Genomic DNA, 26,503 nt, shown 5'->3' with positions numbered 1-26,503 from the left:
ATTGTACGTATTGGATTTGTGTGTTTAATAAAACAGAAAATGTTTGATAAAACGTAGAATTTAGTGACATCTGAAGTTGAAGTGGCATGTTGCAGCTGAATACCCCTCACCTCACCCTCCACTTTCAAACATGAAAGAGAAGCTGCGGAAGACTTCAGTTGTCATAAAAACGAAAAAATCTTTAGTCTGTCCAGTTTTTACTACTGTAAAAAGCATGGCAGCCTCCGTAGAGAGGACTGGCTCCTGATATAAATAAAGTATTTAAATATAAAGGGCTCATTCTAAGGTAAAGAAAACAACGATTTGCACAATTTAAATGAAACACACTAGTGAAAACATCATTAGGATTATTATATATTCGATTTCGAGCCGCTTTCACCTGAATCTTACTCACTGAACCTTTAAGTAAATAGTCAAACTGAACAACATGCACTGTGTTGTCATGGTGTTTTGAAGGTGATGAACCTGTCGGACTTTAGGACCCCGCTCTGCCTGTGCACCGTGCACGTGCAGTTCCCTGGCTGGACGCGCGCACGTCCCGTCAGTCAGATGCAGGGCAGCGGGGCATCAAACATCTCCACCGAGGGACAGGGTGAGAGGAATCACACGTTTCTATGTTTCTACCGCTTCTGTCGCTGCGTCCATGTACTGACACGTCGCCGTCCTGCAGCGGCGGCTCCTCTGTTTCTCACCTGGCTTTTAAAAACTGTTGTTAGCCGCAGAATCCACTGAGGCTAACGGTTAGCATGGCCAGGCTGGAATGTCAACAAGCCGTTGGACTAGCCCCGGCTAGCTTTGCTAGTTTGGCTGCGGGGCTTGTCGCTAAAGCCTCAGACAGTTCCATGTCCTGTCGCGTGATTAAAGTTTTTATTTCGAAAACCGATGCCTGTTTCGGTTCCTGTTTAACTTCTGCTATGAAGCAGTGACAGCTTAGTGTCACATGAACCATCCACGAAGCAGTGTGGTGAGAGTTCCATCCTGCAGCACGTTTGTTGTTTGTGTTCGTCTGATCCTGACTCGCCCTTCTTTTTGTGGCGTAGGACTCACGCGTTACCTGATGCGTCTCTCTTACAGTCAAGGCTGTCATATATCATTGTAATGCGCATAGCCCACACAATGCCTTGCTAGCATTTCATTTCAGTCAGGCTCCGATCATGTGTCAAAACAACTGTGTCATGTTGTAAATAACACGGTTGGGTTGTGCAGCCCAGAGCTAGCCTCCTGTCTCCAGCCACTCACCCAGAGAACTTTGGCAGACATCTTGGTCATTCACCCCTGTCACTGTGTTCCTAAAACTAGTCAACCATTACACATCTCTCACATGGCTTCCATTTATTGCCAGAAAGGTTCATTTGAGGTTAAGTGCAAATGTTGCAAGGAGGACAGTTTTTCTGCACTGAATCATTAGCAGCGTCAAACTGTGCGGTGTCTTTTTCTGAGAACTCAGACACTTTCATTTCCCAGCATGTGATTTGTGTTTCAGTTTGGATTGTCTATTAAATGTCTATTTTTGCCTTTCTCCCTCTTAGCCAGGTTAAATTGACCCTGGTCTGCCACCAGGTGTGGAGGGCTGTAACCCAGCGAGGAGGAGGGCTTTCTGGGTGAGAGGAAGAGCATGATGAGTGGGAAGAGCCTGCTGCTGAAGGTGATCTTGCTGGGGGACGGCGGAGTGGGCAAGTCCTCTTTGATGAACCGCTATGTCACAGACCGCTTTGACTCCCAGTCCTTTCACACCATCGGTGTGGAGTTTCTCAACAGGGATCTGGAGGTGGACGGGCGCCTGGTCACTCTCCAGATCTGGGACACGGCGGGTCAGGAGCGCTTCAAGTCCCTGCGCACGCCCTTCTACCGTGGGGCCGACTGCTGCCTGCTAACGTTTGCTGTGAATGACTTGCAGAGCTTCCAGAACCTCTGCTGCTGGAAGAAGGAGTTCATGTACTACTCAGATGTTAAAGACCCAGAGCGCTTTCCTTTCGTGGTGCTCGGCAACAAGGTAGACATGGAGCAGAGGGAGGTGGGGGAGGACGAAGCGAGGGCCTGGTGCGAGGAGAATGGATGCTGTCCTTACTTTGAGACCAGTGCTAAGGATGACACTAATGTCACAGCTGCATTTGAGGCAGCTGTCAGGGAGGTTCTAGCTGCTGAGGACCAGATTGACCATGCTTTACTGGGTAGTACTATAGATCTCCATGGCAACCGCAAAACCTCTCGTGCGTCTTGCTGCTGATTGGTCAGGTGTGAATTCACGGTGTCTTAACCTCTCTGGCTGAAACTTGCCTGAGGCAGTTCAAAGAGCCAGTCATGTATTGTTTAGGGTACACGTGTAGGTACAAGGTACTGATTACAGTATCCACTAAAGGTCATATGGATAAGATACAGCTGCTGTGAGGAGGGCGGGGTCAAGGAATTCAGCTGGCGTCTAGATTGTTGAATTAACAAACGGTACAGGCACACTGCAACAGGCACACTTATCCTTTCTACTCTGTCTGCTTCCAATGGTGTTGCACAAGAACATTTTTATCCGATGTTGTCTGCCTGTGCAGGGCTTTTATCAAAGAGTGCTTTCACAGCATTTATTTTAATCAAAAATAATTAGAATTTTAATTAACACAGTGGGAGAGAAAAGATACTGGTCCTCTACTGAAGAGCACACTCCGCAGCCACTCAACTATTTGTCCATGAGCTGATTTTCCAAGGTTTTAGAAGGACTGACAGGATTGTCTTCTCTTTTTATCAGACATGTTAGTGGTTGCTGGGGAGTTAAAGTATTTTCTTTGACATTGACTGCGATCTCAATCCATGCAGATGCTGAGATTGATAACTCCTGACATCAGGGTGATGACCAAAATGATTCGAGGTACGAGGAAGTCAAATGATTGCTGCGCTCTAAGGAAAGATGACCTTGTTTGTCTTCAATAGGAAGGGAATTATTTATTGTTATTTTGAAGCTCTTACTTCAAACATCGGTACGGGCTAATGAGGTGCTCTTATTCATTTGATTGTCAGATCTATTACCACTGACTGCACTACTGTGTTAGGGGTCGACCGATAATGTTTTTTCAGGGTTCATATAGATTTTTAGTAGTCAAGGAGACCAATAACAATAATATGTTTAAAACCAATATAGACTACATTTGCAGTAATGATTTAAATCGTATTGTTCAAATGTAGAATAACAGAAACACAAACACAAAACTACTGCTACACAAAGGTACAACTGCTGTGGTGTCCAGTAGTTTTTGTCATTTTGTTCAACCCATTAATATCGATAAAGTTTTCGGCTCTCTTTGCAAAGCAATACAGCTCAACATCCCCAAACACTACATCCTCCAGACTGATCATACAGTTAAGACAACAACTCTCAAACACTTTTGATAAAAAGTGTCATGCAGGAAGTTTATTTGAAGACTATATTAGACTGCATCACTTTTAGCTAGGTGTACCTAATAAAACGCTGTAAATGAGTGTATATTTGTAATTTTCAGGTTTATGCACGGGCTGTAAAGTTCCAGAATGGACTTAATTAGTTTATCTCTGTGGATCTCGATGCATATACGCCCGGTATCCTAAAAATTATCTCTAATTCAATAATTTTACCGTTTATTATTATTTTACCCATACCCCTTTTAAAATGTAACTCATTAATATTTACAGAGACTACAGTATAATTGACTTTCATTCTACGTTTGTCTAAAATAATTTGACCTCTCCCAGAATTAAATTTATTTTACGTAACAGTAGTAGTTTTCGTATCACTGTTTTGCTGTATTCTTCATTACAGTGTTAATGACCTGCTCAACAGTTTTGCTCAAGCACTTATAGCTCTCTACTTTTTTAAAGCTTTCTCATTAATTCCACAGTTGATTACTCTGTGTTCAGATCGACAAGTTATTTAGCGATGGCTCCATCCCACTCTCTCCCCCTCTCTTGCCCAGTGTGTCTTGAATGGGTCAACAAATGAACTCGTTAATTAGATTGTTATGGCTTTGCAATTTCAGAGGAGAGGATTGTGGTGTTGCAACCTCTGCAAAATCTGCTGCTTTACCTTCAAGTAACACGCTTTGAGCTTTCACCGCAGCTGCTCTAGTCTGTACGTTCGTCTTTGCCCGTCTGTACCTTCAGTGTTTGCAGGTTATTTACTTGTGACGCGTAACCGATCAGTGTTGTGGGCGGGACAAGGCTAGAGAACACAAAGTGTTGATGACAGGCAGGAAGCGGCGGCTACATCAGAGCTAAAGTAGCAGGTACTTATTTGCACTTAGATAAAAAAAAAGATTCTGATAATCATTAAAATGCTAAAAAGGCCAATATTCAGTCGACCCCTTCACTGTGTAGCTGCAGGCACCAGGCGTACGAGCCAGACATCTGACCATATTTATTTCTTCATTTATATTTATGGACCTTTTTACTATTAAAGGTTTAGTAAATCTCAAAGTTCAGAAATAATTCTGCTGTTTTTGTTAAACTGCTGTTTTTCTGAGAAGCACACGTCCATCCTTTAATGTTTTTTTTTCATATTTTATTCATCTGATATTGACATAAGGCATCTGTTTTTGACCAGCGGCTGATGAGAGTTGGTGTTTCCTGATATGTAGGCGAGGTTATAATTATTTTCCTAATCACAGCATGTTTGTAATCCTGCGTCTGCTTCTGCTGGTTGAGTGACAGGACTTCACATTTCAGTTCTTCAGCTTTGCCTGGTGTCAGAGTCTCCTGTGCTTTACTGATATAACTGATACATCACACACACACCTTGTGCTGTCACTCTGGTCATTCTATGTCTCGGCTGAATGTGAGACAGCATGTGCACTATGATAATTCCGTTACTACTTATGCGTGTGTCACCTCTCCTGTCCATTCATACAGCAGTGTGTGAAACTTGCATCCGACTTTTCTAAGAACTTGATTAGGTTTACTTTTGTTTATCCGATCGGTACTTTTATTTCAATGTTCTTCTAACAGACCGCTTTATTTACCACGGGTGCATTTGAACCTTTGGATTTAGCTGCTTTTGTCCAGAGGGCAGTGATTTCTTCCTGTGTGGTTTTAGAAAATAATATACTTGATATTGAAACTGAGTTACACACAGTTTCAATAGATTCTCTTCAGTATTTCAGTTGCTGCTTGAATAGTATTTGATACCTTCTCAAACAACCACATCTGTTGCATAAATAAGATAAAATGTTTTGGTTGTCTGAATGCAAAGTCGCCATGGTTTCTCATTATGGCTCCATGTTCTCATACCTTTTTCTGTTGTGTTGATGTTATCGTGTAGTTTGTGTTGCACATTATTTGCCTTTCTAGTAAAAAATTGCATCATATTTCTATATGACTACCGACTAATGGTGAACATTACAATAGTTTCACTGTGAAAATGAACGTGGTCCAATCAGGTACACGCTTATTTACTTTATTATGCGGTTCTTTGTTTTTAATGTGGGTAAATTCGTTTGAGTATATGATCATTGTTAAAAGGTTTTATAAGATGTGTTGGAGCTTACGAGAAAGTTTATTAACTGTGAACTGATTAGGGCATTTTAACAAAGTAGAGCTGTTAGCAAACATCAATTCAAATTTAAAAAAAATCAGGGCTTAAAGTTAATAATTTTTCAGTGTTATTGTTTTCTGGCTCAAACAAAATACTTGTCTGTTTACTATACTTTACCATTTTAGTTTATAACCTGTTCAGATAATGTAGCATACCACAGTGTTTACCTGAGAACCAGTCAGCTGGTAGCATTACTCTATTACTCTAGTATGTTGCTCTCACATTTCTGTCTTATGTCACTGCAACCCAGTCCTGTCAGTATTTCTTTTAAATGTTCCTGTAATATTTATGAATGTAAAAAACGAATTTCTTTGGGCTGTCCAGAATAATGGCTTATGTAAATGGTAAAGGGCATTAATTTTATAATTCTGTACAAAAAGACAGTGAACGTCTGTTTCACCATCGTCCCCTGAGTGCAATTTAAGCTGAGTGAAAGTTTCGACTGTTTGTCTTGATTCTGTGTTCAACTAATGGACGACTCTCCTTACTCCTGTTCTTTTGCACTACGGAGGATGAGACTGGGTTGTGCCAACATGCTGGCAAAGCGTCCAACACCCTCCAGTGCTTGGCTACAAATAAAAACATGCGGCATACCAAAAGGAAATACCATCTTGTCTGTTGTTTTTTGTTCTGATGCCTTGAAAATCCATGAAAGTATTCGGCTTCAAAAAATGACTTTCAAGTTGGAAACAAAAGACTTTTTTAAACTATTTTTAAAACCAAAAATAGGTCACTCAGTTTTATAAGTAACTTTAAGTTCTCCACCTTTCTCCAGTCACTTTACCATCAGGGTGAAAGAAGGCCTCAATTTCAGCTCTAATAAGCAGCAATGTTGAAAATAATTAGCATTTTTTCGATTTTGCAGTTCAAACTGAAGTCTTGATATTTTATCATAAAATGCACCTTGTTTGAATTTCATCACGCCAGACCTTGAATGTCATTGAATAACCAAGTATGTGTGGGACCCAGGAGACAGTGAACACTGTTTATTTTCCCTTCATTAAGAAAGGATAGCAAGCATGCACTGCATACTGTGAAATCTGACCTAGGCAGAATTATTTTTATCATCCTGCCTGCCTTTCAAAAAACTTTTTTTTTTTTTTTATCTCTAACTTAATGATATATTCAGCCATTGGCCAGAAACAGAATATTATAGGAAATAAGCACAAAATATTGAGCATGTAGGCAAAAAAACCAAACAACATAACTGCATTTGTACCATTTTACAACTTAATGAAGGGAATTGATCTAATAATTACTACAAAGTTGACAACAGAACAGTATTTTGATGATCAGCTCAGTTGTGAAGCTTCTGCAGCGGATTTGGTGCCGCTGTCAGGAGGAATCCAACGTGTTTGCAGGGTACGGAGAACACAGCGTCCCCCCTCTGTCCCTCTGCAGCCTCCCACACAGGTCGTAGCCTGCTCTCTCCTCTTTCACCCTGTGCCTCAGCTTCCTCTTGTACATCTGGTACACAGCCAAGTGCAGGCAACCGTGCACCTGTGGACACAAGAGGAAAGAATACAAAACACCTTACAAAACACCTTGGCCCCCACACGAGGCAGGAAGCCAAGGATGCAGCGCTACAACAGACAGTCACACACACACACTCTTCAAACAGACATTTTGCACAAATAATTGAAAGAATATTCATTTTATTATCAAATATTACCAACGCAAAAAAAGTAATCATTAAACAACCAGCTGTCACTTGACAAATCCACCATCTAGAGTTGGGTAAAACTTCCACCACATAGAATAATGACTGTGGCAGAGAGAGCTCAACGCACTGCAAATCAAGTAAACATGCAAATAGAAAACACGTGCAATTTTAGAAAACAACTTAATTAATTTGACAACACAAGCGAATACAGAAACATTGCTACAACCAGCGACACTTGTTTCCAGGGGACCCAAAAAACTGATGAACCTGGCTGTAGTTCAATGCTTTGTGAAGTAATTGAAGTCTGCTACTGGTCAGTGGTGATGGAACTCCACAAAGCATTGAACTACAGCCAGGTTCATCACTTCTTCAGTTTGTTTGTGTTGTGACTTTTTGCAGTGCATGTGTCGCCAAATTGATGAAGTTGTTTTCTTAATTCACGTGGTTTTTCTATTTGCATGTTTTCTTAATTTGCAGTGCGTTGAGCTCTCTCAGCCACCGTAAATAATCCTACTGATTATGTTACAAAACGTTTAGTAAAAGTAAATTCAGATAAAGTAAGTAAAAAAGAGTTATTATACAATAACTACAACACAACTCCTAAAAGTATTAGAGACAAAACAAAGATGTCCTACGTCTATAAAAGTACCTCTGTCATGCAGGGGGGAGTCACACCTCAACAATATGTTTTGCATCTAATAATGTGAGGTTACTCGATAAGTTAGCACCTAGTGCTTTAGCCATCTCAAAATGATGAGAAACAATTTCAGACCTTTCTAGATCAGAACTAAACAATTATGTCCCTTTGTCACAAAGAAACTATTCGAGATCATCTAAAATTCCTTCAGTTGCCTCTTCATCCAATCTGAATCTACGATTTCCATTATTCAGGGGCGGGGGTAGGGGTCAGGCGGCAGCATGTGGATGTGTTGTGTGTCTGTGTGGTTGCTGCCCACATGCAGAAGAGCTGCATTGTGGGTTTTGGAGAGGTCTAACCCTCTCTTTGTCCAGGCGACCCTCTCCCTTGACGTGTAATATAACCCTTGGCAGAGACTCATAGCGCAGGTGGCCCCCGGAGCTGGATCCTGATTGGTCAGCTCTCACAACAGGCATGACTCCATTGTTGAGGCCTTTCTCCAGCTCGTGAGAAAAGTCCTGAGGTCAGCGTGAGACGGCAAATGCACGCTTGTCTGCCACCATAGCAACCAGATGTGAAGGACGGTAGCTAAGACAACCTATAATCCCCCATTCTCCGTAACAGCTGCATTTGAGCTGCAGATGTGTTGCCAGTTGGTGGTTATTTCTTGCACATGTTAATATATTAGTGTCCTGTTATTATTAGACTGTGATGGGAAAACAAAATGAATTTAAGACACTACCCTCAGCAAGTAACGAGAGCAATGAATTACAAATATTTTTGGTGAACTGAAAAATAATGAAGTAACACAGCAGAAAAAACACTTGCATACAAAAAAGAAAGGGAAATACAAAATAATGTTGACAACAAGGAAAATAAAAAATAGACAGACAAGACAAGATTTCTAGTCCATAACCACAGGGGGTCCCGTGCAGGATGATGTGGAAGTAGAGAATTGTTGTTTTTGCCTTAAGAGCCCCATGTTGGTGACAGAGCAGACAGGAAGCTGGTGAGCCTAACACCGTGCGCCTATCCCCTTTCTCCCCAGATACCGCAGAACCGCAAAGTTATAGGTGGTCGACACAGTATAGGTCAGCTATGGAGGAAGAAGGAGAGACAGGACGTGTCAGGAAAGAAGTGAAGTGCAGAATAAATCCAGAAATAAAAATACTACTATATATCATCCATTTTAAAAGCTTCTGTAATGGAACTGTGAGTACGATGGTTGCAGCGTTTGCATGACTGGAAACCACCAGACATTACAGCATTATTATGATGTTTGTATCAGCTGAGGAAAACGAACAGAGAGCGATAGTGCAGAAATCATCAGTCATGGAGGCCTGAGATGCCTCGCTGCCCACACTTTGAGCGTCACTTAGTCACATGAGCCATAACGCTATTGTTGTACCAAGCTGTGGACGATGTGCTGTAAAATTGACCCTGGCTGAAGCGTAGTCACTCACCAGAGCCAGCAGAGTGATGCCCGCTCCGGCGAAGGCAGCGATGTAGAGGTCGTAGGTCGTTCGGTACTGAAAGGAGGAGATTTGCATTGAGTGGTGATAACGTGTCTACTTTATTTCATGTCAGAGCATGACCGCAGAGCTTGATTTACTTCCTCGTCCCTTACCTCTCTGGTCTTGCAAACAGTGGACAGAGTCATACCACAGGCTTTTCCTGGCACCGCATTCCATGGCAGGAGCCCTGTGGAAATTAAAAGCATCTCATCAATCCTATTTAGTACAGAGGCAATAAAAGGACAAAGCTATAAAGTTATTCTTTATTTAGTTTTTCATACTGTCCACAAATTTCATGAACCAAAAAATGTATCTATCTGTTTTAAATATTGTTTTCCTTAGTAGTTTGTGGCTCTCACTGTGAGTCCATGTGTGGAGTAATCGGAAAAAGGAATTCTTGGCTGGTAAAATTCAACTATGAAAGTCAGTAAAAAGTTTGGTAAATTAGTTACAGAGTTGCTGACCTCATCACTTCACATCATAGTAGCTTCTTGTCAGATGTTACTCGTTACTTAAAAACTGCATGTCCATCTCCAGACCTTTTTATGATTAATATATATATTTATATGTATTGTTTTTAATTAATTTTTGTCGGTCAGACCTGATCATTTTTCTTTGCTTTTCGTTCTAATGCAAACATTGTAAAGAGGTGTCAAAGTGTTGTTCAAGCGCAAATAAAAAAGTCTTTGCTAAAACAGCTGTAGCTTTCAGCAAACTTAATCAGAAGAGATTTCGGCTGCAAATTAGTACATATTACATATTTAATGAGCTACTGAACACATACAGCCACAGGAGGCTATATGTGGGATTGAGATAAAAAACTACAGTGTGAAACTGCAACTTTCTTTCCCTTCTTCTTCTGTGTTGTAGTTGCACTGTACTGTTTATAGAAGAGCGAAGAAGAGGTGATATCCAGTATAGCATTAGCCAGAGACAGCTAAAATGTCAGCAAGTTGGTCATATTTCATGTTGGAAAGTTGCAGAGGTGAAACAAAAATTCAGTTTCAAGGGGGGGCACCAGAGTTGCCAATTGCACCACAATAACAATCTCATGAAGCATTTGAAAAACCAGAAGGGGCACGAGGAGTTCAAAGGGAAAGTATGTTAAACTAGGAAAAGATGATATTCTATTCATTCTCTGTATGTATTTGCCTTTCAAAGGGTTTAACCCTGAGCCAGGCACTACAATATAGCAATCATCACTTCATGCAGGGTTAGTAGGATTCAAGTGTTAAAATACGTTATGCAAGTTATATTTTAAATGCACTGGTATCGGATCAGCACTCTGTATCAGCTGATACACAAGGTCCAGGTTTCAGAAAGTGTGTCAGCACATCTCCAGCATTAAGATCAATTTGTTGTTGGCTTTTGTGTTTTCATGAGATTTTTTAATAATGAAGAAAAAAACATAGAATATATGATGATTAATATGGCAGGTCAGAAACATATGTGGCCATAAAAGGGGTTTCTTGTTACCGTATTGCCTCGCGTCGACACAGAGCTGGTTGATACTCGCTGGGGTCTCGGTCAGGACGTCAATAGTGTGGCAGGTGGCATCCATGTTGTAGAAGAAGTAGACAGGCAGGGCGGAGAAGGCAAACACCAGCAGCCACAGCACAGCTAGTACGTATGTCATCACTATGAACTGCACATGGAGAAGGCGGAATGAACATTACAGAGCATCATCATAACACACTGATGCACACAAGTAATTTAAGGAGAGTGGTTTTAATGAGCAGCGAAGCAATGACTCACTTAGTGACCACATTTATGTTTCCACTTATTAGCTTTGCTTATTATCTCACGCTCTGTTCTCGTCATTCCCTACCCCCACGCCAAAACCGGTCAAACACACACTGTACGCTTATCTTTTTAATGTCCCCAAAGGTTTTTCAGCAGCCTTAAGATTTTCAGCTCAGCACCCACCAGGGAGTGATATTTCTATTAATCCCATCCAATCTCTCCAATCCCTTTTACTTGTCCCACTCTTGGCCCTCTCACCGAGGAGCTGAGGCAGCGGCCACACATGGTGCTCCTGAACTCTCCGAAGGTTTGCCTGGCAGCACTGGTCGTGTAGAAGCCCTCGGCCAACAGCACGATGCAGTAGAGGAGGAAAAAGGAGGCCAGGCCGTAGATGACATACTGGAAATACTGTATGCTGAGGAGGAGAGGAATATAAGGAAAAGAAAACAGAGAAAATTCAGGGTTACAGAGAGCCCAGACCTTCAGAATAAGAGACTACAGCCCTGGAGAAAACCCATTTGAAAGGTTAAAAAGATCATCATTACATCACTGTAATGACAGTATGCTCAATTTTACTACCCACATGTAGGCAAGGGTGATGTAGTCCTGAAGGTTGCGGGCGAAGTAAGTCTCGATGAGTCTCTCTGTCTCTGTGAGCGCCTGGTGCCCACAGCCGCAGAAGAGGGCGATGCCAGAGAAACACAACAGTGTGGCGACCAGGGAGCAATACGGCACCCCAGCCAAACAGCGCATACAGCAGTCATAGCAACCTGTTAACAACACCAAAGTCAGGACACGTTTTTAAGTCATGCTTTATGAAAGACAACACGTGAGAAGTACTCTATTACATTGTAGAAATTATGCAGCGTACAAATTCAAATAACGAACAACAAATCCTACTTTTGGTTACTTTTGCTCATGTTTTGAAATGAGATTTACCCAATATGGTTTTTGCTTTGTTTTTTTCATCTGCACTGCTCTAAACTAGGTTTGCTACTTTATCTCAGTATTGATAAACATAGAAATTGTTGCATTAAGAAATATCCACAAAAATCGATTAAATGTCCACCGCAGTGTCTCACAACCCATATTGACTTCTTCACAGCCCAAAACAAAGCCCATAGAGATGCACAATACGTCCCCACTTCCTCCAGCTATCCAGAAATGAAGCTGAAATATCTGAGTTATCCACAAATAAGTGTTTCATTACTAAACAAAATATTAAATCACAACTATCAAGAAACATTTTTCTGTTACACTGGACTTTGGATTGTGACCAATGCTCTGGTAGAAAGTAGTTCCCACAGACAAGTGTACAATGAGGTTGGTGTAGTAACAGGAACTCATTTTTCATTTTCAATGGTGTGAATAGCACACGAAATTCCTTTGAACTGAGGTGATGGCAGAAATGTCCAGAGATGGACATCATCAAACCCAGACACATACAACTGAAAACTGAAACTATCTACATTCCTGAGATTTTATTGAAATAAATCTTTACCAAGCATTGAAAAAAACAGTGGTCGTGCTTCAATTCCTCACTGTGGATCAAACTGCAGCTGTAAACACTTTAGTTCACTTGGTAAAGCTGTGCATTCTCCCTCAGAGTCATGTGCTGCTTGAATGGAAGCCAAGGGCCAAGGGCCTGGGGACGTGTCTGCTCTGACCCCAGCTCGCACCCTGACTCCATTCACCACCCAGCATGGGGAGTGTGAGAAAAAGGGGGAGGACAGAGAGGACAGACGAAGTGAAAGAGAGAGAGAGGCTGCTTTTGTGACCGCAGAGACAACAGTCTTTGTCCCACGGCATCATGGGGGTACAAGGGCCACCAATGTCAAGCAGACAAAGGCCAGAGGTACCTCCATGCCTGACACACACATAGACTTCCTTCTGAGGGGACGCAGGGACAAGAAAGTGATAGTGGGGGAGCTGTCTGCACTGAAAGAGGATGGAGAGAGAGAAAAACAGATCATCTATAAACAAACAAGGCAACTATGTGTGCATGTGTGCCATTACACGCTTCTATGCATGCATGCAAACAGAGACACACAATGGGAGCAGACTGACTGCGGCTGGTACCATTACAGTAAACACAGATGGCAGCAGGAGCAAATGGAAAGCTCTTTAATTGAACACAACTACATGGCTGTGTGTGTGTGACAGGGACAGACAGGCAAACTGTGATCACTCTCATTCATTGTACAACTTAACTATAGTATGGAAGAGGGCCCTTAGCTAATAACACACAGTTAATTTCAGTATTGTTCAATTAGAAAGGAAGTTAATTAAAGCAGGGCAATTACACATGCTTACGGTGGCCCTGAAGTGCTCAACACAACGGGCGTATCACAAGCCACGACGACACATTGGAGAACACAAAGACAAATCCAAAAAACACAACAGCAAATCGCAAAACATGGCACAACATAAGAAGACCCAGCAGCAAATGAGAAATTCAAAAAACACAAAGACCAAAACAAAACACAACAGCAAATGAGAAAATACGACAAAACCTACAGCAAAGCAACTGACAAAATTAAAAAAGAGGCAAAAGCAAATTAAAAAAAACACAAAGACAACGAACAACCACGACAACATCTTCTTCTATAGGAAAAGGGGGATTTACCTGCAGTGGACACGGCTTGTCATTGATTGGATGAAAGCACTGTCCGTCGTTTTAACAGGTGACAAAATGTGTTTTGTGATTTGTTGTTGTGTTTTGTATACTATCCTTGTTGTGTTTTCTTATTTGCCATTGTATTTCAATATAAGCTGCAGTGTTTTGCGGTTTGTGTTTTGCACTTCAGGGCCACCATACATCCTTCCAAGCGTGCACACGACAGGTGGACGCGGAAGAGCCATGCACACACATTTAAAAACGTGCACACGCACACACACACCAATCAACTCGTAAATGACGCCAGCAGCTCACGCGCTCTGACCCAGCAGTGTGTGTCGCCTGCAGCTCAGGTGAAAACACAGGTTTTTAGAGTTTCTGGTGAAAATGCAGAGCTGAGGTCAGGTTGCTTAAAAAATGAGAAGGATTGCGAGCGAAAGCAAATGCGACAAGGCTCCTCTGGAAGAAACGGAGTCATGTGAAGCATGAAATAAATCTCAACATGTCAGTGCAGCTTCAGCCGGTGAGTACAGCCCACCTCTAAACTTTATAACTTCTCCCGCAGGCATGTGCAGTCCCATGAAACCACCTTTGAAAACAACAGGTCAAATAATAACTAATAAAGTTAGATTTGTGAAGGCAGCAGTTTCTTACCCATGTCTGGAAGGAAGGATGCGTTCACGACCAGTCGGTGACTTCACTGTGTCTGCCTCCTCTGCAGCTGCTCCACTGATGATGATGATGATGATATGCGCAAACTTAGTCTCCTCCGGCCCCCGGATATCAAACCTCAACTCGCTTTCTGTTCCCTCAACAATGGACAGACCCGCGGATGAGTGCGAGCGCGAACTTAAAGAAACAATGTCGCTTTTCAATGGGCCCCAGGGCGGAGAGAATAATGAGCAGTCCAAGGTCCCTGCGCTTGTTGAAATGTACTAAGTTCATTGTTGACGCGTAGAGAGAGAGAGCAACTTGCAATATATGCAAATTTAAAAGAGAAAATGTGTTTCCCCCCCTCTCTTCCCTTGGAAAAAGAAAATCTAACTTCTCTCATGAACTGGTCATTCCAGCCCTGCAGGGCCTTTTCAATCCCTGCTTCACCAAGGCCTCTGTTTTCGTTTTTTTTTCCATTTCCAGCATTATAAATAAAAGCAAATGCGAAACTGCTCATGAATCATGTAGAATGGCAAGACTCTAACAGTGGAGGTGATTTGCCTGAGATAAAAACAGCAACAGTATAAACCAGTGTCATGTGATGTGCTCCACACATGGAAAAATGTCACATGCTATGTGTTTGGCTGCAGAATTACAGATGTACTACAAGGGCGATAATTATCAGTATATTGACTGATTCATGCTCCTGTGAAGGTTGTGGTTTTAAACTTACTCAAACATTTTTACCAAGTACATTTTTTACTGTACTTCAATTTTCATGTATCTGTACTTAAGTAGATCTATTTTCGGGTGCTCTTCACTTCATACATCACAAATGTCTATACTTTCTACTCCACTAAATTTTTGCAATGCACTGAGAAACATGTCCACATTGATTTTTATATTTTCGAAGAGTAATAAGTAAAGAGAGGTGCATTGATCCACTGATCCAATAATGCAGGCAGGTAACATTTGACCCTTCCTCCTACAGTGAGAGAAAAGTCATTAGTGTTTTCAGTAGCATCAGCTGCAGTATTCTTCATTAATGTGACCGTCTGTATTTTTCTTGTAATCAAACAAAATATACTGTTAGCAGTTAATAGTGGGAATATTTGGGCTCGGCAAGTATATTTAAAAGCCAGTACCTACTTACTGTCACTCAATTAGAAAAGTTTACTTAAATAAATTTTGTCTGTTTCTTTGTACTTTTACTTGAGTAAAGTATTTGAGTGCTTCCTCCATCATTGCATTTCACAAATCTGACGTAGAGCAATTGTGTGTTACAATTCATCAACATGCTTACACAATGTATGAGAATGAGCCTATATCGATATATATATTTGACTTTTGTTATATTGATGAATATTGCGCTAATTATTGATATTGTTTAATCACCTAACTCTTCATTGTACTGAACAAGAAAGATCTGACATCCCAGCTGGTAAAAGTTCTTTAAATTCTTTTTGGTCCTTGAATGTTCCTTTAAGATATAGAAGCTTCAAGTGCTGTTCACAGAACATGAATATGTGGATTACTCAACTTCTAAAGAAGTCAAATAGAGCCTTTTAACATGGATGGTTGGGGGATGAAAAATCACTGGTACTACAGTTAGATGTAATTGTTATTTCATGTGTAATCATAAAATCCCTGATGTGTATTTCAGAAAAAAAAATCCGCTGGGCATTTTGGTTCAGTGCTGTTTTTTCTTTGTCCATGTCAACTCATGCAACCCCGTAACCCACTATCAAACGTTTGTGCCGGAGATGGAGGAAAAAAAGTGAATTTGATTAAAATGAAATGTGCTGTGAGTGGAGCAGAGCAGCATGCGGCAGGGAAACATCACTGATCTCAGGCGACCTGACTGTGGCAGAGTGAGAGACTCTGATTCATCTCCACCCTCTGGCCAAACACCAGAAATAAGAGCCAGATTTAGCTGCGTCTGTGTCCAGGAGATGGCAGACTTTCTCCTGCCGTCAGTCAACAGTCAACACTATTCCATAATTCCAGTCATTTTTAGAGAAAAGTCAGCTTTGTCTCCCTCAACATGATGCTGTAAAAACCACTTTGTACCAGTTTTTTTTAAATGTCAAAATGTCTCTTTTAAAAAAAACACTTTTCCCATTCATTAATATTAATGTGCACATGTTGTAATCAAATGGGATTTGTAATACCTCATGTTAAGAGGCTATTTTAATTTGTAATTTTGTTATGGGGCTCTTTATTCCCTCTCAGTTAATGTAGTGAGTCTCAAAGTAAAACACTATTAGATTATTTATTTTTGAGCTGCTAGCTCGCAAATCCTCAGAGACACCACTCACGTTATACAAGCCTTGTTGAGCACTAACTAGGTTGTTGTACATTGTGTTTTACAGACTCCGACTCTCGGTTTCGCTCCTGTTCTCCAGCACAGGTGCATCTTGAAACGATCACTCAATAGCTCATGATACCGTTAAGATAAAAACTACATTTTCTTTTGCAAAGGCAAGCTATTAACGCATTCTCTTTCTGTTATTGTGTGTTCACAGATTTGTGAATGCGATTCATCCTTGATTTATTCATTCTAAATGCATCACTTAACCTGGTTTGATATCGCCATTGTTCTCCAGCATACAAATGTATCAGCGGCACATGAGAGCAGCTGCCTTTTGTAAAGATTTCTTTGAACACAGTGTGATTTCCCTCCAAACATCTGCTATCAAAACAAGCCTGTTTGCTTACTGAGCGCTGTACACTAGGTCTTTTCACATTTTTGGGTGCGATCCAGCACTACAGGTGACGAGCAGCGCTATCGGGTAACAGGTGTGAGTCGGTGACTTGAGATGGTGGTGTCCCTTCCCACGCGTCGCCTCTCACCTGTCCTCACCCGCTGTCCGCCTCCTGCGGTTGTCTCAGAGCGGAGCGTCTTCTTCGGCGGCTTTCATCAGACCAGAGGAACGCTAAACCCCTTTGTGTGTCTGAACACTTTAGATTCCCCATCACTCACAGTTAGAAATCTGAGAAAGGCCCAATCAACTTAGCAGACCATGACTTCAGTCTTCCACTGGCTTCAGCACTCATAATCCCTAGAGATAATACTTGTGTTACAGCAATGCTTTGCTATGATGCGCTTTATCTTAGTGTGGATAATACTGTATGTATCACCAGTGTCAAATTATGGTGTTTGACATTTCTCGTCATTTGGAAAGAAACTAAAAATATTTCACTTATCAGATCCCCTTTTATTTACTCTTCTGGTAGCTTACAGGGATCTTTATAGGAAAATGGATGGACTCTTTTTCCACAGAGCGTTGCTGTTGACAAATGTTTGAACACACTGTGTCGGAATAATTCAACACATTTGAGCATTAAAATTCAAGGAGCCTATGACGATTATTCAGAATACATTTATTTCACAGGCTGCATTCATCTTTGACATTGAATGATTAAGGATTATACACATTGCTTGCTTTTATTCTGTTATTCATCGGAGTAATATTTGTGTTTGTGCCTAAGCGGAATCGTATTCTCCTCAATCTGCTCCCTCGTCTTCTGCCGTACTCTTCCTCTCCTCTGTTTCAGGTATAAAACGACTGTCACCAAAAGCAAACATGTGGATGTCAGCATTAAACCCACACCTGCCAACAAGATCAGCTGAGCAGATGTCGGAGACTCCATTTCACACATGGGGGCACTTGGGGGGGTTTGAACGAGTTGCTGTGTCCCTGTCCAGGTAGGGGCCCTGTCCAAGTGGCAGGGCTCCATGCTCTCATTGACCAGCAGATTAACCCAGACAGTGCTGTAAAGAGGAATTGGTTTCCCCCCGTCTCTGACCACAATGAACAGGTGATGCATTCCCAGGTCCTTCTGTAGAAGCTGCTTAGCTAAGGTGATGTTCCCTGACCTTGAGTCCACCTGGAACGGGCTGCTGTTCTGCACCACATCTGGCGCCACAGCAGTGTATGTGATCTCTGAGTTCAGCCCAGAGTCCTCATCAATGGCATGGATCTTTGTTACCATGCTGCCTGCCACAGCAGAAGGAGAGACAGTCAGGCATGAGGAGTTGCTGCTGGGAAGGATTACTTTTGGCTGGTTGTCATTGATGTCCTCCACAAAGATAGTCACCCTGGCAGTGGACGTCAAAGCGATCGGCTGCCCGTGATCGCTGGCCAGCAAGTAGAGTTCGTAGTGGTCCTCTGTCTCGCGGTCCAGGTTTGTGTTAGTGCGAAGCATCCCCTGTGCATTATCCACAACAAATATTACAGAGCTGTTTACAACTCGCAACTCTGTGTTCCCGTTCTCCCCTTCATCCGGGTCTGTCACCCCGATCCTTCCCACCTGGGCGAACGGTGGCACATTCTCTGGGATGAAAAAGATGAAATGTGGGGTTAGAAAAACAGGTGAATTGTCATTCTGGTCGAGAACACGGATGGACACCGTGGTCACGGACTCCAAGGGAGGAGAGCCGCTATCTCGTGCAAACACAGTGAGTTTGTGTGCACCCTGCTGCTCCCTGTCTAGAGCGGCTGACACAGACAATTGACCTGTCACAGGGTCAATGTTAAAGATGGTAGATGTGTGTTTCTCCAGCATGTAGGTCACCCTGCTGTTGTTCCCGCTGTCTGCATCTGAAGCTGAGACCTGCAGCAGTGGTATCCCTGGCTGGTTGTTTTCCACTACCTCCAGCTGGTAATGAGACTGGGGGAAACGTGGAGGGTTGTCATTGACGTCTACCACCAAAACCCTCAGCACGTGCCTTGAGGGAGTGACAGCAGACGCTTCACTTGATCTCCTGAGGACGATCACAGAAATGTGATGTTCTCTTTTCAACTCATAGTCAAGGGGCTTTGATGTGGAAAGCAGATATTTGCCATTCTGCGGGCTCAAAGTGAAAGGCATTTCACCCTCAATGGCAAGAGACGAGCCTTTAAAGCTGCTGTCACCCTCGAGCTCTAAAACAGCTAAGACAGTGGGGGGCTGGTTCTCCGGTAACAGTATAGTCTGGTTTTCATGCTGCACTATGAACCCGATCTTGATCGTCAGCTCCTGGGTCGCCTTGGGGAGCACAAATACGGTTACCTGAGTGTCTGCTGGGGGGCAGTGATGGCCGCTAGCTAACACTTTTAACACCAGCTCCTCAGAGTTGTCACTCCAGAGGTCCTGTGTTAGTGTGATGTACCCAGTGAGGCTGTCGAGGCTAAAGAGCTTCTTGGCCCGCTCGGAGACTTTGGGACTGAGGGAATAAGCGATGGCAGCGTTTGGGCCTAAATCTGGGTCTGCGGCTTTGACCTGAGCCACCAGCATGTTCTTCGGGGAATCTCCGGGGATGTTGACACTGTGCGGGCTGTCAGGGCTAAAGCGCGGACAGTTGTCGTTAACATCTGTCACCGTGACTATTAAAGTTGCTGTAGCATTTAAAGGGTCCGCACCGCAGTCAGTGGCAACCAATACCATCTGATACTGGTCCTTAGTCTCTCTATCCAGAGCTGTTTGCACAACCAGCATAATGAAAAGCCCGTCTTCAAATTTTAAACCAAAAACTCCATTATCATCATCCGAATATTCAAGTTGGTACTGTAGGTCTCCATTTAGACCGGCGTCCCTGTCCTGAGCCTGGTCATCCAATAAAAAACTGGTCCCCACAGTCACGTCCTCAGAAATCCTCAGGTGTATCTCACTGCTTTCAAAGCGAGGCGTGTTGTCATTGATGTCTTCTATGATCACAGAAAACTGTATAAGATCCCCTGAGGGCTTGACAATAGCATAGAGTAGAATAATGCATTCTTCTGCTTTTGTCTCCTCGGGGCAGAGAGACTCGCGATCTATCTTTTTCTCAGTGGTGTAGAAATTCCCTGTGTTTCTGTCCATCCACAGGTAATCCTGGTTCAGGAGCTGGTACGGTGGTGGGAAGTGTTCACCGAGTGACCCGACGAGAGTGCCAGGTTCCTGTTCCTCTAGGATGGAAAACCGGACAGAGCCACACATGATCTGCCTGACATGGACCAAAAGCAGCAGATTCTGTCGGAGAAAGAAACAAACTGTGAGCGAAACAATTTTTTTGTTTTTTATTTGAGGCCATGATTTGGCAGCCATGTCGTTGCCCTTTAGTCTGACAAGATAAGTTTTTTCAAGGTGGTTTAAACTTCATGCCTCAGTGAGCTCTTTTAAAAACAGGCAACTGCACAATCATGGTAACTTGATGCCCTCTCCCTGATCTCAAACTAAACTCACGTACAAATAAAACACACAAAACAAAAGGCAAACAGGAAATCATGGACTTGATGTTCGGGGAAAAAAACATTTCTGTACATTTCCACAGTTTTAGCAATATTTCGGTATTTCATATATTTGAAGATAGTTTGTTAAATGTTGCTGTTGTCTCCATCAGGTCTTCCAGCACACATTCAGTTCACTGTTTTAATTACACAATACAGAATAACACTACACATACACCTCTACACTCAGAAACGCAGAGACCACAATGACTCACTGACCTGCAGCAGTCCAGCCCAGTTCATATTATCAGGAGTCCCATGACCCATTGCCCTCACACATGTTACCCAAGTTCCCCGGCAGCGACTGAACGCCGGGGACGGAGGCAGCAACCTAAACCTGTACAGCTGAAGGCATAATTCATCACATGCCCCTCCCACAACACTGAGCATACCTTGTGTATGAGGCTGACACAAGAGACGTGAGGGAGGGACAACAGGTTTCACCTGCATCACATGTTAGTACAACAACACAAATTCCTGATGAATAGAATGAGTAAGCATGAGGCTTATGTTGTGTACATATCTTGTCTCTAAACTCAGCAGGATTTTTATGGAAATATCAAATGTGATTACACACCAATTTCTATTCACATGCTATAATGCAGTTTTCTCAATGTTTCATTTCCTAACCTGTGTATTAAAAAAAATGAACATCATTAACTGTTGTCCTAAAGTAAGTGTGGGTAAAAATCTAGTGTACAAAGTTTCAGTTTAACTGTTGACCGTTCACTTGTAATGGATTACTTTAAACTGTCTCAGTAAAAATGGCTCATGTGACCCTCAAACCTGCACAGCTGATTTTTAGAGGTAAAAACTTACTTTGAGCAGCCTCCATCAACAGAGCAAGGTACTGCAGCACTTACAACAGAATTATAATATGAAAATGTGGTGTTGATACTCTTTTATTCAAGTGCGTTTTCTTTCCTGACTGCTACAGTCAGGACCTTCAGTAAAAATGCAGCCAATCAAAAATATATCGTGAAATAAAAGCATCCCAGTAGACTGTATAACTTTTAAGATGATACCTGACTATATATTATGTCAGAGCCTCTACAATGTACTTGGGTTGATGGCCGCAGTTTTATTCTTCCATAAAGCTTATACACTGACTCTTTAAGGTCCTCTGTAAAATCCTTCTGTTGCCAACTGCTGAAGTGTGAACACTTCAGCGAGCCACACAGAGGAATACTAACTTTTAAACTCGAAGTTTTACTTTGAATCCAAAACCTTGAAAAAAAAAAAAAACCCCAGAGCAACACTCAAGTGGAGTTGCATAATGTCGTCTTTCTTTCCGTCTGTCTCATGTGCGTGTGGTTTTCCTTTTCAACTTTCCGCCCACTTTTTTTCCATTTGCTCTGAGGTTTTTCTGTGACGTGATTGGCTGAGGGCTTCATGATAAAAGTCTGCAGTCCTGTCCTGAGTTTTAAACCACTCTGGACACACACTTTAACACACACACAAACCCAGAGCAGCTCGACGGCATCTTCATTTCACTGTTCCAGCATGTCCTCCTACATTGCTACAGGTGAGTCCTCAACCGGGGGGCTTTAAGAAACTGCTCCCAGCAGTTAAATACTTCAGACTGTCTCTAATATTTATTTTACTATTTATTCTTGTCTAATCAGTTAGAGTTTGCCTGTTATATTTTCATTTGACACATTTTCTAATTAATGTTATTTGTTGGTTTGCATAGACTTAAATCAAAGGGCACATTTTGAATTTGAGTACATGCTCGTGCTATGTTCTATTAAATTAAAAAATGTTTATAACCTTTTTTCTTAAAGTTGACTGGTGCAGCTTTGTCCCATGCCCGTTTAATAATTCAATTAATTTGTGTTGATCCTAAACTGCATCTGTTGCGTTTATTGCAGTTTTGATTTACTGCAAAGCACAGATCTTTTGATTCGTGTAATATTTTTCTATCACAGTTTACAGACCAGGTATTTTAGTTTTTACAACTTATAGGCTGGTTTATTAAACGTTTTCTGACACAGCCCATTGGCATAAAATTCAACTGCAGGTTTCTCTAGCTTTGACCAACAAGATATTTGCTAGCTATTCATATTGAAATCTCCTGAGCTTAACTAGGGCTTTTAAACGTGATTTGACCTTACCATGTTGTTGTATAGATGCATATAATTTTCACTTGTATCACAGAGTAATTTTGCCCGTCAGTGCTTAGTTGGTTCTCATGAAAACGCCTCAGCTGATCTTAACATTCTCCTTCAGTGATGTAGCGTGACTTCCTTCCAACTGCTGTCACTTTTTCCACAGACTTGGAGCTGGAACTGGGCGAGCTGCTTCAGGAGTTCCAGGACGTGGTGGAGGAGCTGAAGGCTCCGTCTCAAAGCAAACCGCACACTTACCAGCAGTTCCTGAAGGCCAAAGGTCGCTCGGGGCAGGGGGACGACAGCGGAGTTGAGGACTCTGATTACAGTGAGTGATGAAGGAGCAATGTCACTGTGATTATAACAATGTCTTGCTGTAAGTAAAGAGCACAGGGAGGAAAAGACATAATTTACCGCATCATTTGCTGGTGAGTGAGGTTGTGTGAAGGCCCCGTGGGTGTCGGCTGTGGCCCTTTATCAGCCCAAACAACTGCTGCATGACACTTTTAATTTGCATGAAATTAGTGTTACAAGAGGACACTTCCCCGTACACTTCTTATAAATGGGCTGCTTTTCTCATGACAATAGCTGTGTACTGGAATGAACTGCATTTATGGAAACCCCATCTTTTGTAATCGTCGAGTTTTCTTTTTGTTTTGTTGCTCCCGTTGTTTGGCGGTTGCGAGATGAAAGCGGAGGGTGCGTTTTTCTGCTCCCATGTGTCATCATTATTGAAAGTATTTTGGCCCCCTAATGTTTCAACAGGCAAGCCGCTTTCAAAAAGCTGACACTTGGGAGCCGCTAACAGTGAGGGCGGTTACCTTCACTTTACTGCATGTTGTTATCATTATCTGCTACTCCTGCATTGTGTGGAAATTACTGTTGTTGTTGATCATTTGCATTGGCAGGCCTCAGTGCTTGTCTTCAGTTTATTTTCTCCACTCACTCCCTCCTCTCTCTCACCACCACCCCCCCAGGCAGCGAGGCTTCTTTGGGAAACAGTTTGAACACCAGCGAGGAGGAGCTTCACACAGCAGGCATCACGCTGGCACCGAAAGGTACTGGAGGCTTCCATCTATCTCTTTCCACATAGCCACGCGTCTTACAGTGATCACTATCGCTGTTGCTCTGATCACTATCACAGCCACACAAAAACTCTGTACATAAGGCTGCGAGCGCTTTTGTTTTTACACAACAAAGCCCCTGCCGCTGCGTCTGTGACGTCTCAGTCCCCCCCCCACTGTTTTTCCGAGGCACTTCCAGGGGTCGTTAATGCTGATGGTGGCTCAGGTGGGGGGGAAGCAGTTGTATTTTGTTTCATGCAAATGCAAAGACTCCCCTTAAATTTCAATGGATGAAACCAAGAATGTAACCAGGAGGCGTCTGTTTGTAGAAAATACCTTTACTCACATATTTTCAGGAGAGATTCTTGTGGGATCCATCATGCTGTCGAGGTCTTATAGTACTTAAGATCAGCTTTATCTCCGTTCGTAGAAAAGAAGCTTGAAAATGTTTTTGCCGGTCCAAAAGCAGTTTGGTTCAGATGTAATTCTGGGACTTAGATTAGCTTTCAGCTTGTGCTCCAAAGGAAATACCACTGAACTGAGCTGCACAAAAAAAAAAAAAGTTCCATGCTGCCTTATTTTTTCTATACTTTCTCAAATTCCGTTTCTTTCTGTCCTCTCTCTGCAGCCAAGCTGGGAGACACAAGGGAACTTGAGAGCTTTATCGACATGTTGGACCGGGAACTCACTGGTGCGTATTTAAAGAATTATACCCCCTATCACTCAATCTTTACTTTATTCCTCTTGCACATAAGCTGACAAGGCAGACGGCTGCAGCGTGTGATGCCGGTGGCGGGTCCATGTGGAGTCCGTGTTTTGTTGCACATTGAAAAACAGAGCGTGTACTAGTAGCCACCTTGCTTCTACTCTGTACTGCCCTCCTCTGCTGTTTATCTTTGAGCACCTCTTGTGTGTAAATGCCGTGTCTGGGGACTCAGGTGGACTATCTGCACGGCCTCTAGTGATAATAGCATACTTGACTACATAAGCATAGTGATCCTGCTATCAGTTCTAAAGCAGTGTTATTTCAGAGGACTGCCAACACATACATGTCTCTGCACACAGACACTCACTCTACAAAGAACAAATCATGCATTTTCAGCTATCAGCTCTCTCAACACAGGGAGAATTAATGTTATGAATTAATTGCAACTCCCCCTGTATCCTAACAAGACTCACTTATTAGTCTGTATATATTTGTGTGAGTGTTAATATGTGCTTTTTCCCCCTCTTATTCTAGCTTCTGAGCTTTTGTGTTTTTTTTCTCTCCCCCCGCTCTCTTGCAGAGATGTGAACAGAGAGCAATAGTGAGCCACGCAGAGGGGGGAGGAACAGGCCGGGGGCGACGTGGCTGGCTACTGCCGAGCAGACAGGCAGATCTTCACCAGAGCAGATCCGAGGGAGCAAATGCTCCCCTGGCTGCTCTGGGGGAAAAGGTTAACATCAGAAATTAAAAGGGCAATCCATTCCAAAAAAAATGTGAGAACACCCTCAGACCCTCCGCAGTGCTGTGTCCAGCTGGCGAGATGACATCCCTGCAGCATCAGATCCGATATGTGTAACATATTCTCCAAACTAGACAAAGCTTTCATCTGTCGGTGCATCTGGAAAAACGCATAGAAAGTATGTACACGCCACAATTGAAATTCCTGAGGGCTATGCAAGGGTCCTAAATCCTCAGTGCCATATATACCTATTTTTAAAAGGATGTTGATCTTTGTTGTTCAGAATCACAGATGGCACTTTAGTACAACTAATCACAAATCCATTGGGTTCAGATCTGCTGTGTTACATCAAATGTCATTTTTATGCTGACCTTCTTTCCAGTGTACAGTTGTGAATATTTTTTTAATATAAATTGTTGTATAGATCGATGCAAATATAAATAAAATGACATATTGATTCAAATGTTGTACTATATTTTATTCTTTGTTGACATGGAGAAGTAACTTTGACCACACAAACACACACTGTTGAAAGTGTTTCACTCCTGACTGTACTGCCAACAAACTATATTCTCACCTACCCCTTCACTAAACTTGCTGTCGCCGGTGTCGCACCACATGTCTCCAGAGCCCTTCACCCATTCTTCTTTGTTTGTTCTCTCTGCTTCCTGTTTGTCTACCCTGGTTACGCTCTGAGTTTCACTTCTGCCATGTGTGATCAGGAAATGTCAGAAACCACGTGAAGACTGCCTAAAGAGGAAATGCATTGGCTGTGGTGAAGAGAAACAATACTCATTTAGAATTTGTGCTCTGACGTCATAACGCCCTAACACAAATCTGAGGTCTGTACAGTAGGAAGGAAACATTCTGCTTTGCTTCACTGTAGAAGAACATCTCAGTACTTAACCTCGCTTGACTTACTGTATGTGTCACCCACTTATCAAGCAGCACAGCTTAGAGAAACCGACGAGGTGAATGTTGTGTAGTGTGATTTTTCACTTTTAAAATAACAGACATCAGCATTATATCCACCTGCAAAAATAGTTTTACAGTGCTAAAGAATGACGACCTACAAGCGACGGTCAACAAATCTTAATCTATGCTGCGTATTGGGGAGCGGCTACAGCTCAGGAGGAAGAGTGAGGCGTTAATTGAAAGGCGGTGGTTGATCCCCAACTCTGAGCATCAGTATTCTTGGGCCAAACACTGAACTGCAAATATATTTGAGTGTATGTGTGAATGTAGCATGTAGTGTAAAG

At 42.4% G+C, this 26,503-nt stretch overlaps 4 protein-coding genes across 6 annotated transcripts; 2 read left to right on the top strand and 2 right to left on the bottom strand.

The window, feature by feature from the left end:
• Nucleotides 1-495: 495 nt before the first annotated feature.
• On the top strand, nucleotides 496-6,152 carry rab9b (RAB9B, member RAS oncogene family). The gene is made up of 2 exons (XM_020080523.2): nucleotides 496-592; nucleotides 1,530-6,152. The coding sequence occupies exon 2, from the start codon at nucleotides 1,616-1,618 to the stop codon at nucleotides 2,225-2,227; it is 612 nt and encodes a 203-aa protein (XP_019936082.1). The 5' UTR covers nucleotides 496-592; nucleotides 1,530-1,615; the 3' UTR covers nucleotides 2,228-6,152.
• Nucleotides 6,153-6,756: 604 nt separating this feature from the next.
• Nucleotides 6,757-14,515, bottom strand: plp1a (proteolipid protein 1a). 2 transcript variants are annotated; one of them, XM_020080494.2, is made up of 7 exons: nucleotides 14,377-14,515; nucleotides 11,689-11,875; nucleotides 11,364-11,520; nucleotides 10,839-11,007; nucleotides 9,476-9,549; nucleotides 9,312-9,377; nucleotides 6,757-7,048 (listed from the first exon to the last, which is right to left on the bottom strand). In XM_020080494.2, the coding sequence occupies exons 1-7, from the start codon at nucleotides 14,378-14,380 to the stop codon at nucleotides 6,884-6,886; spliced, it is 822 nt and encodes a 273-aa protein (XP_019936053.1). In that variant the 5' UTR covers nucleotides 14,381-14,515; the 3' UTR covers nucleotides 6,757-6,883. The 2 variants fall into 2 exon arrangements, with proteins under 2 accessions (XP_019936053.1, XP_019936061.1); XM_020080502.2 differs by lacking the exon at nucleotides 6,757-7,048 and adding an exon at nucleotides 7,184-8,944.
• On the top strand, nucleotides 14,107-25,707 carry LOC109625324 (regulator of cell cycle RGCC). Of its 2 annotated transcripts, XM_020080540.2 has the most exons (6): nucleotides 14,107-14,245; nucleotides 20,227-20,392; nucleotides 22,902-23,063; nucleotides 23,713-23,793; nucleotides 24,428-24,490; nucleotides 25,086-25,707. In XM_020080540.2, exons 2-6 carry the CDS (start codon nucleotides 20,350-20,352, stop codon nucleotides 25,091-25,093), a joined length of 357 nt encoding a protein of 118 aa, XP_019936099.1. In that variant the 5' UTR covers nucleotides 14,107-14,245; nucleotides 20,227-20,349; the 3' UTR covers nucleotides 25,094-25,707. The 2 variants fall into 2 exon arrangements, with proteins under 2 accessions (XP_019936099.1, XP_019936089.2); XM_020080530.2 differs by lacking the exons at nucleotides 14,107-14,245; nucleotides 20,227-20,392 and adding an exon at nucleotides 21,988-22,152.
• pcdh20l (protocadherin 20-like) lies at nucleotides 17,744-21,207 on the bottom strand. The gene is made up of 2 exons (XM_020080482.2): nucleotides 20,847-21,207; nucleotides 17,744-20,370 (listed from the first exon to the last, which is right to left on the bottom strand). The coding sequence occupies exons 1-2, from the start codon at nucleotides 21,075-21,077 to the stop codon at nucleotides 17,833-17,835; spliced, it is 2,769 nt and encodes a 922-aa protein (XP_019936041.2). The 5' UTR covers nucleotides 21,078-21,207; the 3' UTR covers nucleotides 17,744-17,832.
• Nucleotides 25,708-26,503: the final 796 nt, after the last annotated feature.

The sequence above is a fragment of the Paralichthys olivaceus genome, chromosome 9 (genome assembly GCF_024713975.1).
Source record: "Paralichthys olivaceus isolate ysfri-2021 chromosome 9, ASM2471397v2, whole genome shotgun sequence".
Lineage (NCBI taxonomy): Eukaryota > Metazoa > Chordata > Actinopteri > Pleuronectiformes > Paralichthyidae > Paralichthys > Paralichthys olivaceus.
This window is presented reverse-complemented; position numbering and strand designations above follow the sequence as displayed.

What these genes read in the sequence shown, in the direction of transcription:
- rab9b (XM_020080523.2), top strand. Translation starts at nt 1,616, where the DNA reads ATGATGAGTGGGAAGAGCCTGCTGCTGAAGGTGATCTTGCTGGGGGAC.
- plp1a (XM_020080494.2), bottom strand. An exon ending in CTGTTTGCAAGACCAGAGAG is followed by an intron (nt 9,378 to 9,475) that starts GTAAGGGACGAG and finishes TCCTCCTTTCAG; the next exon opens with TACCGAACGACCTACGACCT. An exon ending in GCATCACTCTGCTGGCTCTG is followed by an intron (nt 7,049 to 9,311) that starts GTGAGTGACTAC and finishes TTGTGTCCACAG; the next exon opens with GTGCACGGTTGCCTGCACTT.
- pcdh20l (XM_020080482.2), bottom strand. Translation starts at nt 21,077, where the DNA reads ATGCAGGTGAAACCTGTTGTCCCTCCCTCACGTCTCTTGTGTCAGCCT. An exon ending in ACTGGGCTGGACTGCTGCAG is followed by an intron (nt 20,371 to 20,846) that starts GTCAGTGAGTCA and finishes TTTCTCCGACAG; the next exon opens with AATCTGCTGCTTTTGGTCCA.
- LOC109625324 (XM_020080530.2), top strand. Translation starts at nt 22,020, where the DNA reads ATGATAAAAGTCTGCAGTCCTGTCCTGAGTTTTAAACCACTCTGGACA. An exon ending in GTCCTCCTACATTGCTACAG is followed by an intron (nt 22,153 to 22,901) that starts GTGAGTCCTCAA and finishes CTTTTTCCACAG; the next exon opens with ACTTGGAGCTGGAACTGGGC. An exon ending in AGTTGAGGACTCTGATTACA is followed by an intron (nt 23,064 to 23,712) that starts GTGAGTGATGAA and finishes CCACCCCCCCAG; the next exon opens with GCAGCGAGGCTTCTTTGGGA.